This window comes from Martes martes, assembly GCF_963455335.1.
Source record: "Martes martes genome assembly, chromosome: 1".
NCBI classification, from domain to species: domain Eukaryota; kingdom Metazoa; phylum Chordata; class Mammalia; order Carnivora; family Mustelidae; genus Martes; species Martes martes.
Window position 1 is genome coordinate 92099074 of NC_137888.1, and position 22044 is coordinate 92121117.

General features: G+C 36.0%; 1 protein-coding gene across 2 annotated transcripts in view; it reads right to left on the reverse strand.

The window, feature by feature from the left end:
- The window catches only part of MECOM (MDS1 and EVI1 complex locus), a 545051-nt gene that overhangs the window by 39332 nt on the left and 483675 nt on the right, over positions 1 to 22044 (reverse strand). For both annotated transcript variants that reach the window (XM_080802132.1, XM_080802131.1), the window contains exons 3-5: positions 20698 to 20832; positions 8637 to 8739; positions 4662 to 4878 (exon numbers count right to left, since the gene is read on the reverse strand). In XM_080802132.1, coding sequence (XP_080658258.1) covers positions 4662 to 4878; positions 8637 to 8739; positions 20698 to 20832 — 455 coding nt within the window. The remainder of the gene's footprint in view (positions 1 to 4661; positions 4879 to 8636; positions 8740 to 20697; positions 20833 to 22044) is intronic.

Genomic DNA, 22044 nt, shown 5'->3' on the forward strand with positions numbered 1-22044 from the left:
TATATTCAAAAAGGTACTTTTTTCCCATATCGCCATATAGGAAAGTAAGCTGTATGCTAGCCATTCAACAAGCAACTTCCCATTATAACCCTGGGATGGTTGGATGGATGGTGAAGCAGATGAACCGATGAATGCATACGGATATACACAGATACAAAAGGGTATATATATAGTGCCTATGAATTAGGGAGGAAAGAAAAGTGTATAATATTATAAGCAGATGTACCATTAAAGGCCCACAAAAGAAAAGCAGTTAGAAGTTTCTCATAAGCATAATTTCTCTGATTTAAAGTTTAGGATATTTTTGCTTCTCAAATATTTCCCTCTCTTCTAAAACTTGTATGTGAAATCCACAGGAATGCAATGAAAAGCAAATATTATAGATAATGGATTGCCGTTAGACTCAGATGTTTGTAACATGTTTGTTAATTAAGTACAAACAGATAACACACTGGGATACTACCCCAAATAAGGTAACCAGAGCTCCTTGGGGAAATAGCCTGTTTCAAATTGATGCCCAAGATACACAAGATGGGCTCTGAACATCTTGTTACAGCAAACTGCAAGAAAGTTATAGATCATGTCAAAAGAATTAAGGTACCAACCTGAAAAGACACCCACGGACCAGCCATGAGGAAATTTAAGCATCAATAAAATAGTAACAAACTATCATCCTTTAACAAACAATATTCAAAATCACACAAGCAAAGCCTCACCGGTCACCCATGGAAGATGCTAGGAAGCCAAATCCTTATTCTGAAAACTAGTAAATAAAGGGAGAAACTCACCCATGTGTCCTGCCTTTCCTATATGAACTGTACTTCAGGGTGAGCAAATAAACAATAAATTCTCTCTGCATAGAATTAATATAGATAATAATGAAAGAATGATAGAAGTAGAAAACATTCATTTTATAGCACATAAACAATTAATACACTTAGGCAATCTGTAAATAAATCCTCTGCCTCCTGAAGGAAATAAACCATAACATCAGTGAGGTATTCTTCCTAAAACAATGAACCTAAATCTGATCGAGGCTTGGGATATTTTACAGGAAGTAGAGAAGATGGAGAAAGATTTTTAACACCAAGGGGACATGATCAGTAGAATCCAGACTGGAGTGAATGCTACAGGAAAAAGCAGTTTCTTCTATAAGTAAATTTTAATGAGGGAGGGAGGGAGACGAAATAGACTGACTGGAGGAACTTACAAATTAAAAGAGACATAAGAGATATGCCTACTAATTGCATTGGTGGTCCTTAGCATGATCTTATTTCAAACAAAAAACTCTAAAAGTAATGAGAAGTGGGGGAATTTGAACACTGATTTTATATTTGGTAATACCAAAGAATCATTATTTTTAAAGTGTGGTGTTGAAACTTGTGTTTTAAAGAGTCCCTTTTTTTTTCTACAGATACATACTGAGCTATTTATGAATAAAATGACATAAAGTCCAGGATTTGTTTCAATAATCCGAACGAGTGTAGCTGAGACAAGACTGGCCTTGTATGATAATTATTGAAACCGAGTCTATGGGGGTTTATTACACCAACCTTTCTAGTTTTGTATATTTTGAAATTTTCCATAGTAAAAAGATATTCTAAAAAAAAACTACTAAGCATGTAAGCACTCTTTCTTTCCCAAGTTTTATTTTTCTGTGAGATGAATACTCTAAAATTCGAGGATCAAGTAAGATGCCTATGTGCCTAGAATGTATCCAGTAGTCGTGTAGACTGTGTGCATGGCAGTGTGCATTAAAAAAAAGTACCCTTTCTCATATTTGATAAATTAGAAGTATCTTTCCCTATTTTTTCTCTTCCTCAGCTTCCTCCCTACAACCCTACTCATAGTGGCACGTGAACTTACTTTTCCTGCCCCATGAGTCAGTCGACTTTGTGATGCTGTTCTATTTGAGCACAAATGGTGATATCTCTGTGAACAAAAGGTACCAGGAGAGTACAGGTGTGTGGAGTCACAAGAACAGCCCTATCTTTATCTACAATATGTAATCCTCGTTACACAAGTTGAAATGTTATTAAGGGAGTTAAGAGAGAGATACCATCGACTCCAGTTAACATTGAACTGAGTCAGGGACATCTTCTAATCACTGCATAGATTAATATTCTCCTTGTCATCCTCAGCCACCCAGGAAGGCATGCCACTCTATGACATACATTATATTCCAGTATGTGTGTCCAGTGATAGAGACTGGCCCATACATGGAGTTTTATTCCTGTGCCCTAAACTCCAATGATAGAGTTTCAAGAGTATACTACATGGCATACGGGGGAAAAATAAATAGCAGTGCAAAGGGAACTCTCCTTTCTTTGTTTCTTCTACTCCAGCATAAAATCCATAGTGTTCTATGGAATTATCAGCTATCAATTCATCAGTGACAGAAAGAATAAAAAAGTGAATGGTTCTTATAGAAGAAAATGTGCGTTTCTTTTACAAACATAGAAGCCATCCGGTCAGTTTTTAGTGAGGCTTCTTTCTCTACTTTCCATAGAACTCATCCTAATTTATAGAGCTTTGCCTGATTTTCTGGGTTCTTTTAAACTTTTGCATATCAATCTTTGTTCCTCGTTGTTTTTTTGTGGGGTAGCAGGGAAAGGGGGTATTTTTTTTTCTCAACATTTTACAGTAAAATACAGAACAGAATAATTACCATGTCAAAAAAGGATTTCTCATTTGTTTAAAATATAAAGCAACAATATAGGATTCAAAAAAGTGGAAAATATTTGGGGAATGTAGGTACTGCACATGGCTAAATTATTTAACCAAAAATACCACTTAGATGGTCGACATCAGGTTGCATAGTGACATGCTAGATCCATCTGGCTGAGCTATCGAAAAGTAAGTTTTGAGGGTTCATCCAAAACCGGATAATTAGGTTTCCTTATTGTTTTCCACTGAATGTTTGACTGAAGGAACCAAACTGACAGTTGGTTTTGGCATTAAGTAGGGTTGACTCAGGCTCAATCCTACAGCTAGTCAGGGTAAGAACCTCTCCCCACCTAAGTGTCGCCATACGCTTCTAGTGGGAAGTAGGAATTACATTTTAGTGTTTAGTCCACCAATTTTTGTTCCATAATGCTGTCCGTTAGCTCTGATAACAAAATTGAAGAAAATACACTTCATCTATGGCATCAGAGATACTGCTTTACATATAAATACTTTATCCACTGGTATTTATTACTTTCATTTCATTTTTTAATTTGGTCACAGTTACATTTTATAAGACATGCTATGACTTTATTTTTATTACAAATCTATGTTTTATCAAACATCTATAGTAGATTTATTCTCTACATGGATTTATGTTAAATAACAAAGATGACTTTAAAGGGTACTGGAAAAGCCTTTTTGTTCCCCTTTACTCTCTAAAAGCTAAATTAGGCCTGAACTTTCAAACCTAGAAATTCATTCTTTTGACTCAGTCTCCTCAAGGAATGGGTTATACTTGATGCTTTTTAAGTTACTTATGCACTAAAATCAATGACTACTGTATGAAATCCTTTCCTGTAAGAAGCCTAGCCAGAGAAGAGGATGCAGGGCAACCAAGAGTGGGAAAGAGAAGAGAAAAGAAGGGAAGGCACTAAGGAAAGAAAGGAAGCAAAATGGTCAAGGACAATAGGTGGGGTGTCCAAGATAAACCCTGAGTAATTCACACTCCTGAGTAAGGCCAGTCCATACACCACCATTCCCACTTAAATTCAACATTATGTTCATTTGAAATTCTGATTCTAGGTTCCAAGGATCGTTTCTGGATTTAAAAGCAGAGAAATCAATGCAGTTATTAAAACCATTTGTGGGCTGAGGCAAAAAACCACTAGATAGAAACAAACAGAAAATCTATGAGCTGGTTATATACATCCCTGATCTGAAAGGCTGTTCTGTAGCAAATTACCAATATAGTTTTCCAAGGGTATGTTCCAGAGTTGCTGTTTTCTCTAATAGTATTTTAAAAAAATGTTCTTAAAAAAAAGTTCAAAAGCCTACCAAGATTAATATATTGCTGATTTATGATTTTTACTTTGTTAAAAATAAGGATTAAAGAATAATTTCATTTAGATCAAGTTTCTTTTTTCCCTTTTAGGAAACAGGAAATTTTCGTCATTGGGAATTATTTTCTTACTCTTTTATATATGTGCAGTCTAGATAAATAGTTGAAATGAAATCCACAGGTGACACACATCTATCAAAAGATCATCATTCTTTCATTAAGTCTATACCAGAACCAATCTTTTTTTTTTTTTTAATCATCTAGATGTTTCTAGAGGCAGCTTTACTGTTTGGCATATGATGACTTTAATTGGCATCAGTGTTGTTCCAGCATTCTTGATTCTCCAAGTCATATTTTATGCTGCAACGTTAAGATTTCAGTTGCCAATAACACTGTGTAAACAAACATAAACACATTATTTTCTGTCTAGCATCAAAATAACTATTTCCAACTCCATTTAAGTGTTTTACAGATAAGAATTTCCAGTGAAAACTGACTTCTGAAACATGTTGCTAGCACACTTCGTCAGGCTCATCGCAGTTCCCAATTTCCCATCTGCATACATTCTGAAAATTCAGCCTACCGACTGTATAACAACAACACTTGACGGCAGAGTAAATAAACATGTTCCCTAGTGCAACAAGCCACTTCTAACCTTTGCAAATCGGGGAAGACTTGGTCACATTCCTTACACTCCTGGATTACATGTATGTCTCGGAGATCGTTTTCACTTTCGAGTTTTTGTTGAAAGTCTTCTTCCACCATTGAAAATGCTGAGTGAGGGGTACTGCAGGGGAACTTCTGGTGATCTGCCAGTTCAGCCTTGGACTCAAAGAGCTGGTCACAGTCCTCACAGCGATATTGCCGTTCTTCTGTGAAAATAATTCAGATATTACGAGGCCTGGGCCGATCAGGAAGTGTCAACCACAAACCAGCAGTTAGTTCTTATCGAATTATGGAAGATGTATGAGAAATGATTTAGTTGTCGTTTCCACCACTTCCATTTTAACCTGAATTAAAAGTAATACCTGTGGAGAAGCCAGGACACAACCTAGCAGGATAATGTGGTTCCTTTGGCTACAGCAGAGCCTCCCTACCAGAGAATACGGCTTAAACCCTTCCAGGAGTTAGTATTCACAGGACATTAGAAGTAATAATAACCACTGACTGTGCATCATCTATTTCCTCAACCCCATTCATGGATTACTGATATTTCTCAAAACCTGATCATGAGAAATTATATGTCAGATTTTTATCCTGTTCTCACATGAGGCTACTAAAGCTCAAAGAAGTTTAGTAAGCAGTCAGGGATTACAGAGTCAAAGGGTTCTGCCAGGATTTGAATCCATCTGTGTCTCATACCCTTCTCACTGTGCCATGTTACCTGGAGGACACGTGGGACACCGAGTCCTGCTCTGAGTCCCGCTTATACCTGGTTAATAGCAGTAAACGTGGGATTTTTCATTACATTCCTCATTACCACGTAATAGGACACAGGATGTTTTCAGTATCCTTTGAGGCTAATTTAGGTTACCCTAGGGTCAGTGCTAATTGGCAGGACCCTGTTAAAGAGTAAACATATCATGAATTTGCATTCTGAATCAGTAAGATAAATAAATGGTCGTAGAGGGAACTAGTGATAACAAGGTTATAAAGTGTCAGGCTAGTGATGGTATTGTTCCTATTCTTTCCCTCTGAATTGCTTTTAGCCCACTCGTGAGGCCATACTATGCACACATCACACAGACACAATCACAGAGGTATTGAAAAGAGCTCACAATCATGAAAAGACACCCAGGGCAACATGATCCATAATCCCTGTTTTAAAGACCTATAGCCAGGACCTATAGCCAGTGGTTCACTGACTGAATGTTTTTGTGGGAATATTTTAGTCACCAACAAATGCTAGGCATTTTGCTAGGGAATGACTATATGAGAAACTCAAGGGGATACACATCTGAACAAATAGAGTGTGATTTATTTTATGACAGATGCATGCACAGAGCCTAAGGGAGCCCAGAGGAACGTGTCTAATCCATCTAATCTGAGGGAGAGAGGTTCAGAAAAGTCTTTGTAAGGAGCAAGCATCAGCCAGGTGAAGTGTGATGAGGAAGGACGTTTCAGGCGGTGGAAACAGCATAGACCAATGGTAAAGGAAAGGAAGAGCATGGCAGCTTGTGGAAAGGCAAAGCTATAGGGAAAAAAAGGGCAGGTTGATAGGGTGCATGTATGGAAGCAATGGGAAGTGAAGTAAGAGAGAGTAGCAGGTCGCTAGGGGCTTCGGGGGCTCGTGCTAAGAAGGGAACAGAAAGCCACTGAAAGTCAGATAGCCCAGCTGTAGCACGGGACGTAGAAGTCAATTGGGACACGACTGCTGTAACCCACACACAATACTGGTTTCATTTAAACTAAACCAGTAACAGGGGGCCCAGGACGGTAAAGAAGCCAGTATGTAGATTTAATATGTGTGTCAACTTTGGACTGTGGAGGGTTAAGGAAAAGGGGGTATTCTAAAGTAAATCACCTCAGCTTGAAAGTCAAGTTTCTCGATGACATTTTTCAGGCAATGGAAACCTTTCCTTATAATCTGTCACACTATTCACATATTTCAGATCTATGTTTAGGGCGTGCCTGGGTGGCTCAGTTGGTTAAGCATCCAAGTCTTGATTTTGGCTCAGGTCCTGATCTCAGGGTCATGGTGAGATTGAGTCCTGTGCTGGGCGTGAAGCCTGTTTAGGATTCTCTCTCTCTCTCTCACCCTCTGTCCCTTCCCCACCAACCCCTGCTCGCTCTTGCTCTCTCTCTTTAAAACAAAAAACAAAAAACATAAAGCAAAACAAAACAAAAAACTACATTTAGGATCTCACCAGCAGTCTGAACACAAACAAAACTTCCAGGCCACAGAATGGATGGAAAAGGCCTAAGGTTTTAGAAGTAGGAAGACCTCGGTTTGAAAGCTAACTCTACTTTCTAGTCATGTGGTCTTGACCAATATACCTAGCTTTAGGTAACCTCAGTTCTTCTATGTGTATAATAGAAATGACTCCTCTCCTATAGTTTTGATCTATGTATAAGACCAAATGAGATAATAAATGGAGAGCATATATCTGGTATACAGTAGGTGTGTGATGCATGTTCTATTTTCTCTCTCTTAAGCAATGTGAAATTGTAGTAGTATAAAACACAAATCACCACTTAAGCACCATAAACATTACATTTAACATATATGGTGTATATATATGGATATGGATATGACACAGTAAAAACAAAAAACAACTGGTGGGTTCAAGAGTGTTGTAAAGGCAGGTTTATGAATGGGAACCCTAAAAGAAGAACAGCCATTTCTATTTAGTTTTTTAGAATATTTATATTGCTAAACATTTATATTTAAAATTTAGAATATTTCAAATATTTATATATCTAGAACATTTAGAATATTTTTATACATATACAACATTTATATTTCTAAAATAATTGTTTGAGAACCTTTTTAGACCTAACATTCACCAATGAAAGTTGCCTTGCACTAGAGAAAGCCCAGACTACATTTCTTATCATATAAGCCCCTCAGCTCTCACACACCCGGTTGGACCAGACTCCCTATTCAGGCTGAAACTCTACCAGGCTCATTGAGAACACTGGGTTTCTAAGAAGAAAATAATTTCCAAAAGGTTCCAAAAAATATAACTGCTATAATCTACAAAAAGGCAGAATGCAGCCCAGCCAAGGGAAAAAATGTTCAAGTAAAGAGCCAGCCAAGACTGGTAGCTTCCTTCGGAGGAGTTCCAGAAGCAGAGACTGAAGTTTTCCTGTCGGGAATGCCAGAAGGATGGGAGGTGGCTCGATCCCCACCTGTCAGCTAAGTTGGGGTGAGTAACCCTTCCCAATGGTCCTTCCAACTACAAAACACTCTAAAGTCACCACTAGATTATGTTAAACCAAATTGTGTTATATTATGAGAGAGAAATAAGAAAGAGAAAGAAAAGAGTACTCCATTTTTATTCCAATGATACAAATCAATATGGGTAGAATTTTCTCTTTATCAGTCCTATACGTATACAACTAGTAATTATAATTGTTTTGATCCCCACTTCATTTGATTTAGAATAGTTCTCTGGAAAATACAAATTTCTCTGGGTGTAAAATTTCCTCATGTGTACTTTTCTCCCAATCCCCATCCCCCAACCCTCTCCCATATGGTCATGCTGGCTAGGATTTTACTCTCATTGACACACTTTTCCCAGTAATAGAACATTAGATGAAAAGACACAGCCACTAGATTTATGAAAATCCAAACTGAGTTCCCTGAAATGAATTCTGTTCAGTGAAAGGATTCTCCTCATAGTCTAAGACATTGACAAAAAATTTAACCATGCGGTATCTCAGTTGAAATAGTCAAAATTCCTTTGGCCTCCACTTTAGGGAAGACCTCTGCTGACTTAAGCTTCACAGTAACATTAGCCAGATGTCAAGCCAAGAAAAGAGCCAGTTGCAAGAGAAAGAGTTTGTTAAAGCTGACACTGAAGAGTCAGGAAAACCGATACATGCCACATGCAGTGGACTCATGGGGATGCTTGATCCCACGCAACCAAATGAGGGCAATGAGGACGGTGGCATGAGTAGTACTAACCGTGGATATCCGGCGCCATAGTTTCATGGGGATAGTCCTCACTCTTCATGAACAGCAGGAGCTCCTCTCCTGGTGCAATGTCTGCGACTACTCTATAAAATATCTTCAGAAGACCAGAAATGGAGGCGGTGGGAAGAGAGAAAGAAGTGAATGTTAAGAAAGGACAAGATATCCACTCATACTTGTACATTTTCTCAGACCTTAACAAACACGTTTCTTTTTATTTTTATCAGAAGAAGTGTGACTTCCTGTTTTGTGCCCTGAAAATTAGCCTTCTGATGACAACTGGAAAGCTGTGATTCTCATGCCAGTTCACAAATCTCTTCCAAATCCTACTTTACCAATCAAATTGTCTTCATACAAGGCTTTCTGTATCACATATACCTTGTATAATATTTGGTAAAGGACTTTCCCTTCTCTGAATTCCTCACTCTAGTGAACCCCCCAGGTATTCACCGAGCTGAATGTGTCTGGCATTACCCAGCAGCAGCCTTGCAAAAGGCGGCGAGGGCACAATGGCCTCCCTTAACGTGTTCTCAAAAGCAGCCACCTTCTCAACAAGGTGTTTTTAAGGCAGTAGATTGGAAGGACATGACATCAAGAGCTGAGCTGTAGTGAACATAGTCAAAGGAGAATCTTTTGTTTTTAAAAAGCTTAATCCCCCTCTCACTAATCATTAGTACTCCCAGATCCAGGACTTGCCCTCACGTTCCAGCTCCTGACTCCCATTCTCTGAAAGTAGGCAGTATGCCTTCAATTGATTCATTCATCAGGGTGGCAGGGTATAGTGCTTATTCCCCTGCCTTCTAGCAAAATTCTGAGGAGACAAAAAATTTAATAGATCTGTTAATGGCTAACTAAAAAGCTGTCGGGCAAATGTGGACCTATAATTTCTGAGAGCTGCCTACCTTTCCCCTCACCAGCTCTGTGACCTTAGGCAAGTCATTGTCCAATTTACCTGTCCACGTTTCAGGGTTCCTTTAATGTACAAAAGCATTTTCATTCACAATATGTACAAATATCTAATTATTATGTTGTATACCTGAAACTAATATGTCAATCACATCTCAATAAAAAAGCATTTAATCATGAAAATATTTAAGGTGCTTCTTCATTTTACCACAAAAAAATGTTCTTAGTTTTCGATCTTATTCTAAGATTATTTATTAAACAACAATTCCATGACCAGACAGGGGTTATGGAAGGAAGAAAGAATGAGATTATACAATTAACTGGTGAAAATGAGACCAGTGACATTCATTCACACACACACACACACACACACACACACACACACACACACACACAGTACCACCAGAGCAACAAAGACAACAACAACAAAAAAAACCGTAGGGATTCAATCCTGCTCAGCCTCAATCCAATGGGGAGAAAACTCACAGAACACAAATTACTAAGAACTGAGAATGTATCTTTAAAGGGCATTTCAAATTGAGAAAAACTGAGTAAATTAATACCTTATAAGATCAACAGAAATGTGCATTAACTCTCATGGTATTTATCCATTTGTTTATCTTTTGCAAAGCAGAAGACATCAAATATAAGCATGTGCCTCTTTATTCCAGTAGGTGGCTCTAAAGCCCACTTGTTTATTTTTCTATAAAAACATCACAGCACCCAATAGTGCTAAATCTAAAAACTCACTCAGTGAGGAGTGTTTTCTGCCTATTTTCTTTCCTGTCAAAATAAAATCTTTTTTTTTTCATTCAACAGTAATTTAACCATGTGAAGTTGGTTTATAGAAAATAATGCCAAATGCAAAATGTTGCTAGAATATGTTATCATATAACCCAAGATTCTTTATATCCAACCATAGAGGGACTCCAGACTATCTCAAGGAAATTATTCCTTGTTATGTGCTATTTCTACAAAAACCAGTGAGTGTGCAGTTTATATCTTATTAACCCACACCTGCAATTTTCCTGTTTTTGGAAGTACGCTGAGAGAAACAGTTCTGTTCAAAAAGTTATCAGGTTGAGAAAAATGATTGTGTGTTTGCTTTTTTCCCCCCAAACCTTCCAGTTAAATGCTTATAAGCACTCTATTTCATTCTGGAGTTCTATTTCCCCTTAGAAAACAATGGACTTCTCTCAACAGTTTGAATCACCTCTTTTTTTGGCATCTCTCAAAGGATTAACTTATTAGCTTCCTTTCCAACAACATGTTGACATTTGAATTGTGACATATTAGAACTTTTCGGTGGCTTCTCGGAAATAGTGAGGTTAAAGAGACAATACCCTGCAAGATCGTCACACAGGGTGATTGTCTCTGTTGGGGAATGCTGCTTAGACACACATACCAGGTCATTTTAAGAAAGTATTATGATATCATGATTTCTTTGTGGTCCGCTATTAATCACGTCTCTTTTAATTCCATTTCAGATTGACTCAATGCAGTGTGAACAGTCCAAGAAACAAAAGAAAATGATAGGTATATTGTATAAGTATAGAGCACAGAGACAATTCTCTTTGCAAGGACATGGATCGCCCCTGCAATTCCTGTTAAGTGTCCCGATTGTCAAGTGAGGAATATTGAGTGCATAAAAAATAAAAGACACAGAAGAGTGTTGGTGTTGGCTTTATTTACTGGAGGTAAAAGGTGACATTCCGGGCCATGAAAGGCAAGGCAAAGCAGAGTGGGTTTTAACTTCAGGGTGTTCTTTTCGATTTTAAGCGAATTTTTATGGTGCTCATGAAACTGAGGTTTGAAAAGAACTGGCAAGCGCCAGACGTAATGAGGGCAGATTCTGGGCACGCTTCCTCATATAGCAATAAGAATGTGCCTCGAAGTCCCATCTACCACACCCATACAAATTTAGTGGGTTTTTTCAAGGTGCTGCTACCACTTGTGATCCTCTTTGTACCTCATCTCATAGGACCTTAGGGAGATTCGGTAACATTGTATTTTTCCACCTATCATTACAATGACCCAAAAATATAATCTGAATACTTGAATCCTGAGATGTCTACATATAAAGCTAATTTATGTTCTAGCAATAATCATATACCAGCAGCAGGCCTTAGAGAAGCGAGAGGAGGAATTTAAACAAAAACATGACGATGCATTGCCTCAAAACAACCATGTGGAGGAATGATGGAATGTAATCTTAGAGGAATCAAACCTTTCAGAAAATCAGATATCACATCTCTGCTTTTATATTATAAAATAGGCCTTATAGCAAATAAAAATGCAATAAATAACAGAAGTGATTTATGTAGCTTTTTCCCACAGGTTTGTGTATTAAGCATTCTTGGCCATGCTCATAAAAAATATAACCATAATGTCTTTAAACTCATTGTATTTTCAAAATCTCGGCTCTATTGCAATCCTATGAATTATATGTCATCTGAGTTACGTACCAGAAGCAGAGATCCTACCAATATAACCTCTCTGGTTTTTGAGTTGGAGAAAAATAGAAGGGAATCATATTCTGTTGAATTCCATAAAAGAAAAGGTCTCTTCTCCCATCAGGGGGTTTTATGGAAAAAGTTATCTGGATCCAAAATAAAAATGTCCTGGATCTGGGATTTTTGTGATGAATTCAACTCAAGTATATAAAGAGGGACTCCAAAGTCTCGAAGACTGAGAAAAAGTTTGAACTGATACAAAAAAGGCTGCTGATTTATTATTTTGCTGTGTCTTTCTCAGAATGCTTTATAAGAAGGGGAAACAACCTCAATTATCACAATGTAAGTTGAAAGATAAGAGGAACGGGACCTTAGAGTATAAGAAAATGGGAATTTATGAAAATTCCATCCTTTTAAAAGTCATGATAAGGATTTTTAAAACGTGTTAACTCCTCTAGAGTTTTCTCTTTGGTAGCAAATAACAAATTCCAGAAATACAACATGTTATGACCATGACCTAACTGTGTGTACATTTGACACTTTTGAAAGTTAAGGTGGTTTTATCATATCATCATATAAAAAATTTAAATTTCCCAATATCTTCATGGACTCTTTTTATTTTTCCAGAAAGCTATTTTTCTATCTTTGTAAGTATGGGTATTATAACTAGATCTCTGGATGCCTCAATTTATAAGAACAAGTATTTATAGTACATGTTTTAATTAATGGATCATTTTATATTTTTTTAATTTTCTAAATTTGCTAAAATAGCATAGTAGTGAAATTTCTACATATGTTCTTTTTAAAATTCTAACTCATTCAATTTTGAAAATAAAACTAGAAATTCCCTAAATTGTTCATGTTTACCAGTGGTAAAATTCACAATTTAAGGCATAAATTTAGTATTATATACTAATATAGTTAGGAATTACTTGAAACATAATTATTTGACTTAATGTATTTTAATCAAACCCTGAAACCAGTTCCAAATGCCAAAAGAATATCCCCTCAGTTAACATTCACAGGGGTAAGCTAGGGATAAAAGGCAGTGGTGACTGGATTTAACTTAACAAATTTTAGACTTCCAAAAGATGTATTTTCATGCAATGTTACATATAAGCATGTATGTGCTTGGATATGTTATATACTTTTATATATGATCTATAAATGTGGCAAAGTATACACCTTGGGGAAATTTTAAATTTGCATAAAATATTAGCAATCTCATATTTATGTATTAATATAAATGAATGTTTAATGGCATATGCTTAATTCTAATTATGTATCGTATACAGGATATGCAATAATATATTATATATAGTACATTGAATATGTTATATACAGTTATATATTATATGTAGTTGGAATCGGAATTAATCATATTTTATTAAATATTCATGTTCTTTTGTTATTCAAGTCCAAGAGCACAAGCACTAAAAAGAGTATGGACGCTTATAAGCATTCCGATAGGAAAGTTAATAGGCTATAAAAGACTTCAGATGAATTCTGTTTTATATTGTCAAGGCCTGTGTTCAAACTAGTCCTCCATCAAACAGACAAAGCTACTATTTGTATTTATAAATGGTAATAACGTGGGTTCTTGTTTATTATCCTATAAAATAGAAAAATCTAGAATCTGTCAGACCAGACTTAAAGTCTAGTTTGCTATGCTTGGATCAATTTAAAGTATTGTACTTGTACTATTGAGACAGAAGAGAAATTCAGTGCACAGGGGGGAAAACAAGAAAGAAAGAAAACACATCATTTACTTTTTAAAAAGATGAACAAGGCCTCATTGTTATGAATCCCGTTTATTTTTCCTGGTCAAGCACTGAAGTTTTATTTATGCTTAATAGACTGCATTTGGCATGTCTAAAAATGACAGAAGTGTGAATTATGAATGACCTTCAACCTATTCAGGAAGTTGTAATAATTGAAATAATAGAGAAATGTACTCCCTACAGAATCTGTATGGAGAGACAACTTTTTCAGATATTGCTGTCTTCTCCCTTTGAAGTTGACAGTTGCTTTCTGCCTCTCCCAGCTCCCAACATTCAGCCTGAATACTTTCTTTTCTATAGCTTCATGCAATGTACCAGTCAGAAGACTAGGAACAGCTGAGTGGAACTTTAACATTTGGAAGGTAGGTGGGAGGGGAGGTAGGTGACAGTTTGCATATCTGAACAAAGTCAACATTAGATATGAACACATCTGTCAGCTTTGGTGCTACAGAGAGGTAACATCAGATCCACAAAGACAATGTGTGCATATGTGCTGGCTTTAGGAAACACAGTCTGGACTCCCGCTCTACCCATAGCGATGTGGGAAACCCCAATGTTCAGGAAGGCATTAGTAATGTCAAGTTTTTAGCCTCAACAAGAGTGACTCTATTTTACATTCTCAGCCTAACTGGTAAGAGATACCGAGAAGTGTCTTCAGGAGACAGAGAGACTGATGACAGAATGGAAAGTTACTTGTCCAACACAATGGAAGCTTTATCATGGCCAAGTTCTGCCAAAGAAAACCACCCTCAACTTCCTTAATTTCTCCAAAGAGATGGTATACCATATTCATCTTTCGGATGACAGTCTAAAGACTAGAAGATATTTTGAGAAATATGAGGTATTGTCTACCTATATCCAAAAATATGTAACCACTTGTTATTTTCAGGACAAACATATTATTGGAGGAGAAGATTTCCCCCCCATTTTTATCTCTTTATTAATAACATGAAAAGAAAGCCACATATAATTTATTGGATGACACAAAACAGAACTGACTGTTGGTTTTAATTTGTATAAATAGAGCAAATGATAATGATTCACCTACTCTTATATCTGGAGCCTACAGTGTACCCAGCCTGGAAACCTTGGAAGTTTCCATTAAATGGCTTCTAAGGATCCCTCTCCAGTCCCCACAAGAAATACCCACTAGTCACCTGTCTTTTAGGTGGCCATTTCATCTGATTCTATGCAAACCGATCATTCTGGATGGTTTCAGGATGCCTGGGAAGAGTTCCATCATCACATGAGGAGGAAGCCAACGATCACCTCTGGGATTTTTACTAGGCTGGAGGCTTTTGTTGTGTCTTTGACCAACATTTTTTCCACCTTTATGGATCATAATGCACTCTGATGAATATCTTTCTGGCACCCTTCCAGGAATAGCTGGAAGCTAGTATGGATGTGATGCTTTGAGATCTTCCTGAATGACAGGTGTGACATACACATAAACACTAATTACTTAAAATGTGCACAGAATACCTCAGGTCATCCACTTTTTCAACTTCTGTGACCTGTGAATCTTTATAAAATTCCTAGTCTGCGAAGTGTTATGGCTGTCTTGTGTCCTGAGCGTCATTACGTGAGGGAAACATTTTGGGGGAGGGGATGGGCAGGGTTGCCTATTTTATCATGTGAATATCAAATGGCAAACTGTATCTGAGATGGTTTCATCTTCGGGTGAAGGAAGTAACTTATCAGCCAGACAACATCCCCCCAAAGTCAGCTTAGGCCCCGTTCACAAGGCCAGTCTCTGGGTATTGCCAGCTGGCATTCATCTTAAAACAGCAGAGCATAACTTTGGTATAAAAGTGGAACTTGACTTAAAAGGAAAGCAAAGAAAATGCCCAAAGCCAGTAATAATTTTAACATCAAAAGAGGTCATAGAAAATGTGGACAGAAATCCTTGTAAAGGAAGAGCAAATTAACAAATTACCTGACAGCTGACGCAAACATTTTTAAAAAGTGGAAAGAGGTGAACAAATTACATTTTGCTTTTTACACCGCTGGTCTTCCCTGCTTTTTTGCACAAATGGCATTAATTGAATAATTCAGGAAAACATTTTTTTTTCTCCGTAAAAAGCCAAAGAAAATAACTTGATAATTGAGCCCATAATAAGCTTGCAGTAATAATACTGCTCTAGTGTCCCTACCGCCTGATAGAACCATTGACGTGGACCTAAGGAGAGGGAAAGGGGGTGTGCCAATTCAGCCATGATCGTCCTGGAAGCAGTTAAAACTTTATAAGGTAGAGCAAAAACGAGAACAATGCCTGTTCCAACCGAAAACACTGTAGAATCTTGCTGCCGTTCATTAACCACAAGAGAGCTGGCAGAATCCCCTAAGTGAATTCTGACCTTGATTTCTCTGAGGGGCGCTCATTCTTCTATATCCTATTTCTTCAAAACATACATCAGGCATTGGATAATCTCTTATTGACACATTTCTTTTTATTCAAAGTGAACAGCAGACTTCTCTTATTCTACTTACTAAATACCAGCTGTCAAGGGCCTGTTTAAAAATGAACGGACTTATCACCTTGTGTAAATGACAAGATTAATAATGTCTTGGGTTTCTGAGAACTTTATTCCAGTTATAGACCATGTTAAGGGCAAGGCCAGGAATTTGAATGAAACCGTGTTCCTTTCCAGGATGCAGCATACATACATACATACTTACATGCATTCGTACATACATACATACATACAAAATGTTCCCCAAAGCACACACGGAAATCATTCTAATTATCATAAGCGGAAAGGCAGGTCTTAAGTCTATAAAGTCACCTTAAATGAATTGTGCCTTAATGATGATTACAACCAATATGGATTCACCATGAAGAAGTATTAGGGAAAAAAAATTGTGTTCAAAGAGCTAGCTATTGCATAAGTACCCCAAATCTGCAAAAATATCATAGATGAGAACTGGCCTTGATTGAAGTAGATAGGGGGTCTATGGGTCATCTTGCCTTTGTTCAAGATGAGTGTATAGAAATATGGAGGTATGAGGGGACTTATCAAAGAATGGAAGGAAAGCTAAGAGCAGGGTGAGGCCAAAGCTAAAGCAATGTGCTACATCTACCCAGCGGAACTTTTGTACAGGTATCTACAAGACATCAATGGAGAGGACATCAAAAATATCCAGAATAAAAAAGGAAGGAAAAAAGAAAACCTCAACAAATCATCGAGATGTGTGCCTACTTAACATTCAATACATGGGTGTTCCCAGATGTAAATGAAACTCAAAATAATTAACGGTTTTCATGCTTCCCCTGCATATTTGAGGACCTATTCTGGAAAGAACTTTCATCATCCAACTCTCTGCTTTTGCTCCTGCCCTGCTCTACCTCTCAGTGCCAGCTCTTGCTCCTGAAAGCAAACGGGGTCAATTTCAGACTGTTGAAATGTAAAAATATTGAAGCATTGTCTGTCTCAATAAAAATTTCCAGCCAACTGCTATGCCATAGCACTGTGGCTATGTAATATTGTACAGAAACTTTAAGGAGTATGGGGAAAATAATTAGGACTTCCAGGATAAAGAAACTTAGATATTATTATAGAGCTTCTATTTTATGACTTGAATGTGATTGGAACTTAATTTACTAGTGTCTTTGGTGTGGCCTTTTTCTACAGAGATAAATTACTATAGTTAATACAGTATTTTCTGGGGAGTGGTAAAGGATACCAGCCAGGAGCTGCAGCTACTTAGAAATTATGATTTAAGCGTTCATTCCAGTATTCCTATCTCCAAAAACATCACTGCAATAATTTTGAAAACTTGAAGAGACATCTAAAAACAATAAGCTTGGGTCTTTCTAGGAAGCATTAAAAAAGAAAACTGCCACAAAGCTCACTCTGGCCTGAGGGGTAGGGGGGAAGAACCTGAAATAAAATAGCTCACAGAAATCTACTGGAAAATTTAAACTCAGGAAAATCCCCTCAAATAAAATGCTTGTACAGAGGTATTAGGAAAAATGTTAATCGCAGGGCCTTTGTTTTTATGAAACCAACCAGATTACATTCTTTTTCAACTTCACTTGAAAATCAAAATCCATGCTATTCCTAAGCACTTCTTCACCCCCAAACACATCAAACATGGGTTTTATCCAGTACATGTTTGACTGTCTCACTATTACCAACTGTATTATCATCTTAGCAAGAACATTCATTCTCTTTTATAGAACCCTTCCACAGCATTATAAAAATGATCCACATTGATTAAGCTTGATTTTTAACATGAGAATTTCTAAAAATATCCTCTGTGCAAAGGTGTATAATTTATACACCTTTGTTTCGTTCTGGGTCATCTTTTCCCTTCTTTATTAGACGTCATAATTATTATAATGACTAGACTACTGTTGAAAGATTCATCTGACATTCTTTCTTTCTGTAGCCCAGGACTTAAACCTGTCTTGTTATTAAAATTCATTTTATAAACTTGAGCTCTAAGAGTTGGAGCAAAGAGAAACACTTTTTTATAATTTCTTGAGAGTATTTCGTCTGCTATTGTGTTGTGCAGGTGAGTTGATGTTGTTCCTGTTTAATAATTACTCCTGGCCCAGGGTCTCCCTTTATGAACATTAAATAATATCTCACATCATGAGAGTGTTCATTATGTGATGAGTTGTGCTTATTCACCATTTGGCAGCTCTTGTTCCTCATGGAAAAGAGAGCAAAAAAATAGACCTAGAGAATCTCTTTAGTCAGCTCTTTTATCATTGTACCTAGTCCAACATTCACATTTCAAAGCTGTCTGAAATTGTAGTCTTAATTAAGTTTTAGAACCATGCATACAAGCTTACGGATGAATATGTTTATAAAATATGCATACATTATTGGGGTATCTGTTCTCTTTTGTCTTGTCAACTGGGCTAAGTAGGATTGTATGCATATATTGCCTATCACACAAATCTGACTTTTACCTCTGACTTTCTTCTCTCGTTGTTTATGGGTGAAGTTATTTGACCATGTAATGTCAATTTCACCATTATGTTATTCGATATGTACTCTGTTACCATCTTAGATTTCTGCCAGCAAAATACATAAATTTAAAATGAGTGCTTACAGAAATAATAGGTATGTGTCTAATATTGGCCTTTTATGATTTCCTGATTAACTATTTTCTTTCATTCTTTAATTAAAATAAGTAAACAAGCTATTCATTATGGTATGAAACCAGCATAATTTTGAAAAGCAATATATTTTACAATGTGTGCCTCAAAAGTAACTATGTTAAAATTATAAATGCCTGCCCTAACAAGCAATCTAATTCATAGTTAATAAAACAAAATTGTTTTACTTTTTTAATGCGATCAAGATTTCCAATGAAAGAGTATATTTATTAAAAATATGAGACACATAATTTTTAAATGAAAAAATGTATTGGCCACAAGTCCCATTCTTCCTCCATCCTTTCACTGACCCTACAACAGTTTTATCTGTCCAAGGAGATGGCCTCTATTGTAAGTAAATATGGACAGCAAGTAATTATGATGATATAATTACATTATTTCTTCTTACAGCTGCCTTTTGAGGTCTGTCAGCTCCTTCACTTCAGGAAACGTAACCTGAAAAATTCCTTCACTTACAATACCCATGTATGTCCCACATCTACAAATAGTGTATGCTCAAAAAGTGTTTGTTGTTGATGTGACAGTAACTCATATGATGGACTTGGGATATTTTCTGCTCCCAATCAATAACTAATTTAATAATGTTTTCCTTTGTCAATAATGTCTCTGTTTTCTTACAGCAAAGGAAAAAAAATAATTGATTGGTTTATTATTTTTGATGTATGTTGAAGATTTTTAAATGATACCTATTTAAACCTAATTTTACAATTTACTACCTCTTACACAGTTTAGTCAGTAAAAATTATCTGGTAGCTGGTAAAATGCCAAAGAATAATCTCATAATGATGATTGAAATAGAGTCTTAGGCCATATGATGCTAACATTACTTAACAGCTTTCAATTGGAAACATCTAATTTAAACTTTTCTTTTTCTTGGTGAGGATTTTCACAGCAAATTTGCCAAACAACCATTTTAATATGGTCTTTGATATATATTTGATTTAGGTAACCATTGGGTTAAAATAAATAAATGATGGATAACATAATTAAATTCTAACCCAACAGTGTTTATAAAACAAAAATTAACAAGCTAAGCCTCTTGTTGTTTCAGGTATTGTCATACTAAGTTACAAGATTCATAACCTAACTTTATTGAGTGTAAAATATGCTTCATGATATTTTCATGATCTTATTTCATAGTTATTATTATTAAAGTTAACCTCACTGCATGGGCCTCTGTAAAGCAATTTCCAGCAGTGATATTTTTAAACTTTTCACATATACCAAAAAAGGGAGTTTTGATTAATCTAAAAGTGTTTCTCCTTTATAAACAGGCAAATCAACATAAAATGCAGTGAGATAAGACTGCATATAGATCATATATATACACACACACACATACACATATCTACCTACTATTTGAAGTAAAAACCTATATAATATTTCAAGTGTATCACTTCCAATTTCTGCACAAATTCATAAAGTGTTATTGAGTAGCTCAATACTTTCCATGAATGTTTCCCTAATATGATGATAAAGAAAAAAAAGGTAAAGAAAAGCTAGCAATAAATAGTACTCTGTTTTTAGAACATTCTATCACACTCAGAAAACTAGAGCATTTATGAAGTTACAAAGTGAATAAACTACCCAAAAAAGTAGCACTGAAAGAAAACAGTACTGCAAATAACTTTATTCTGCATCTCACTTATATTTGTGCATTACCTTTCAGCATATCAACAAACAGGCCACAAGGGTCTACTGCAGCTCGCTGTTATTTTTATTCTTCAGGCTTCACTGATACTTTAGTGCTCTCAAAGAAAGACAAGGAAATCTTTACAACATACCTGATCATTTATCTGGCATGCAACGAGGTTGTGTTGATCATAACAGCCAGCGAACCTGATGTACTTGAGCCAGCTTCCTACATCTGGTTGACTAGCATCTATGCAGAACTTCACATTGCAAAACTCATCTAAGATCTGGAAGGAAGAAGATGAGAACAATCAATTTCCATATCAATTCATTCTTTAGAATGGTTAATTGCTTGAAAATATTTTATTCAAGTGTATAGTCCTCCTTCAAATCCTGCAAAAAAATAGTCAGGCAATATGCATATTAATAAAGGAGGAATAACAATAAGTTATCTTAGAAGCAGCAATGTACTATTTTTTAAAAGAACAAAACAATTGTACATTATTGCAAAAACTGATCAATTGATTTTTTAAAATGCTTGCTTCCTTGTTATGCATGAATGAGTGCTATTGACTTAATTTTACTCCACGTGATTTTTACAAAAAATAATATTGAACAGCACATATTAACCTAATATTTCTAAATTAGTCAATGTTTTAGGTTCAGATTACCTTCCCATTAAGCATATACTTTCACATTTTTGCCCTTTAAATTAATTCAGTTAAAAAACTTTAAATATTACTAAATTCCTTTTCACTTTGCATTTTACTACCATGAAACAATTAAATCACACCGTTAATGGAAGAAGATAATAAGATTTGTCTCATATTTGTTTGTTTCTGACCAAACTTAAGAAAAATAAATGAAAACAAATGATTGGTAAACACTCATATAAAATATGGCAATCTAATGTTTTAGTTAACACATGTCAATGCATGTTTTAATTTTATGTTTAGTAAGCAAAATAACAAAACTGGCTTGTGAACAAGTAAAAAATACATAATAATATTGTAATAAATTACCATCATTATCTATGGTTGTGTATTGTTATTTTTCATGAGATTTTACATTTGGCTTATCCTGAATATTAATCATTACTTAGGATACCTTAAACAAAAATTGAAAGGAGAAATGTCAATTTTTAAGGTTTTGCATACTTACAGGAAGCTATTCTGATTCACTAGCAGCAATATCGTTTTAAACATCAATATTAAAAAACGTAGAGTTGTTGACCTAATGGCAAGTAACTAGAAAGGCTGCTAATGTTAATGTCAATCAGTTAATGCAAACTTGAGGAAGTTTCCTATCACAGACTAAGTAAGACAATCAGGAACAAAAAATAAGGCATTAAATAACTCCCACAGAACCCTATTGTATCTACACCTATGTGAAAGTAAAAACTAAACTCTTGGATATATAGACCAAAAGTAATCTTGCATAGAATTCAGGTAATCACCTAGTTGCAGATTCAACTCATTAACTCACCCAGAAACTTCAAG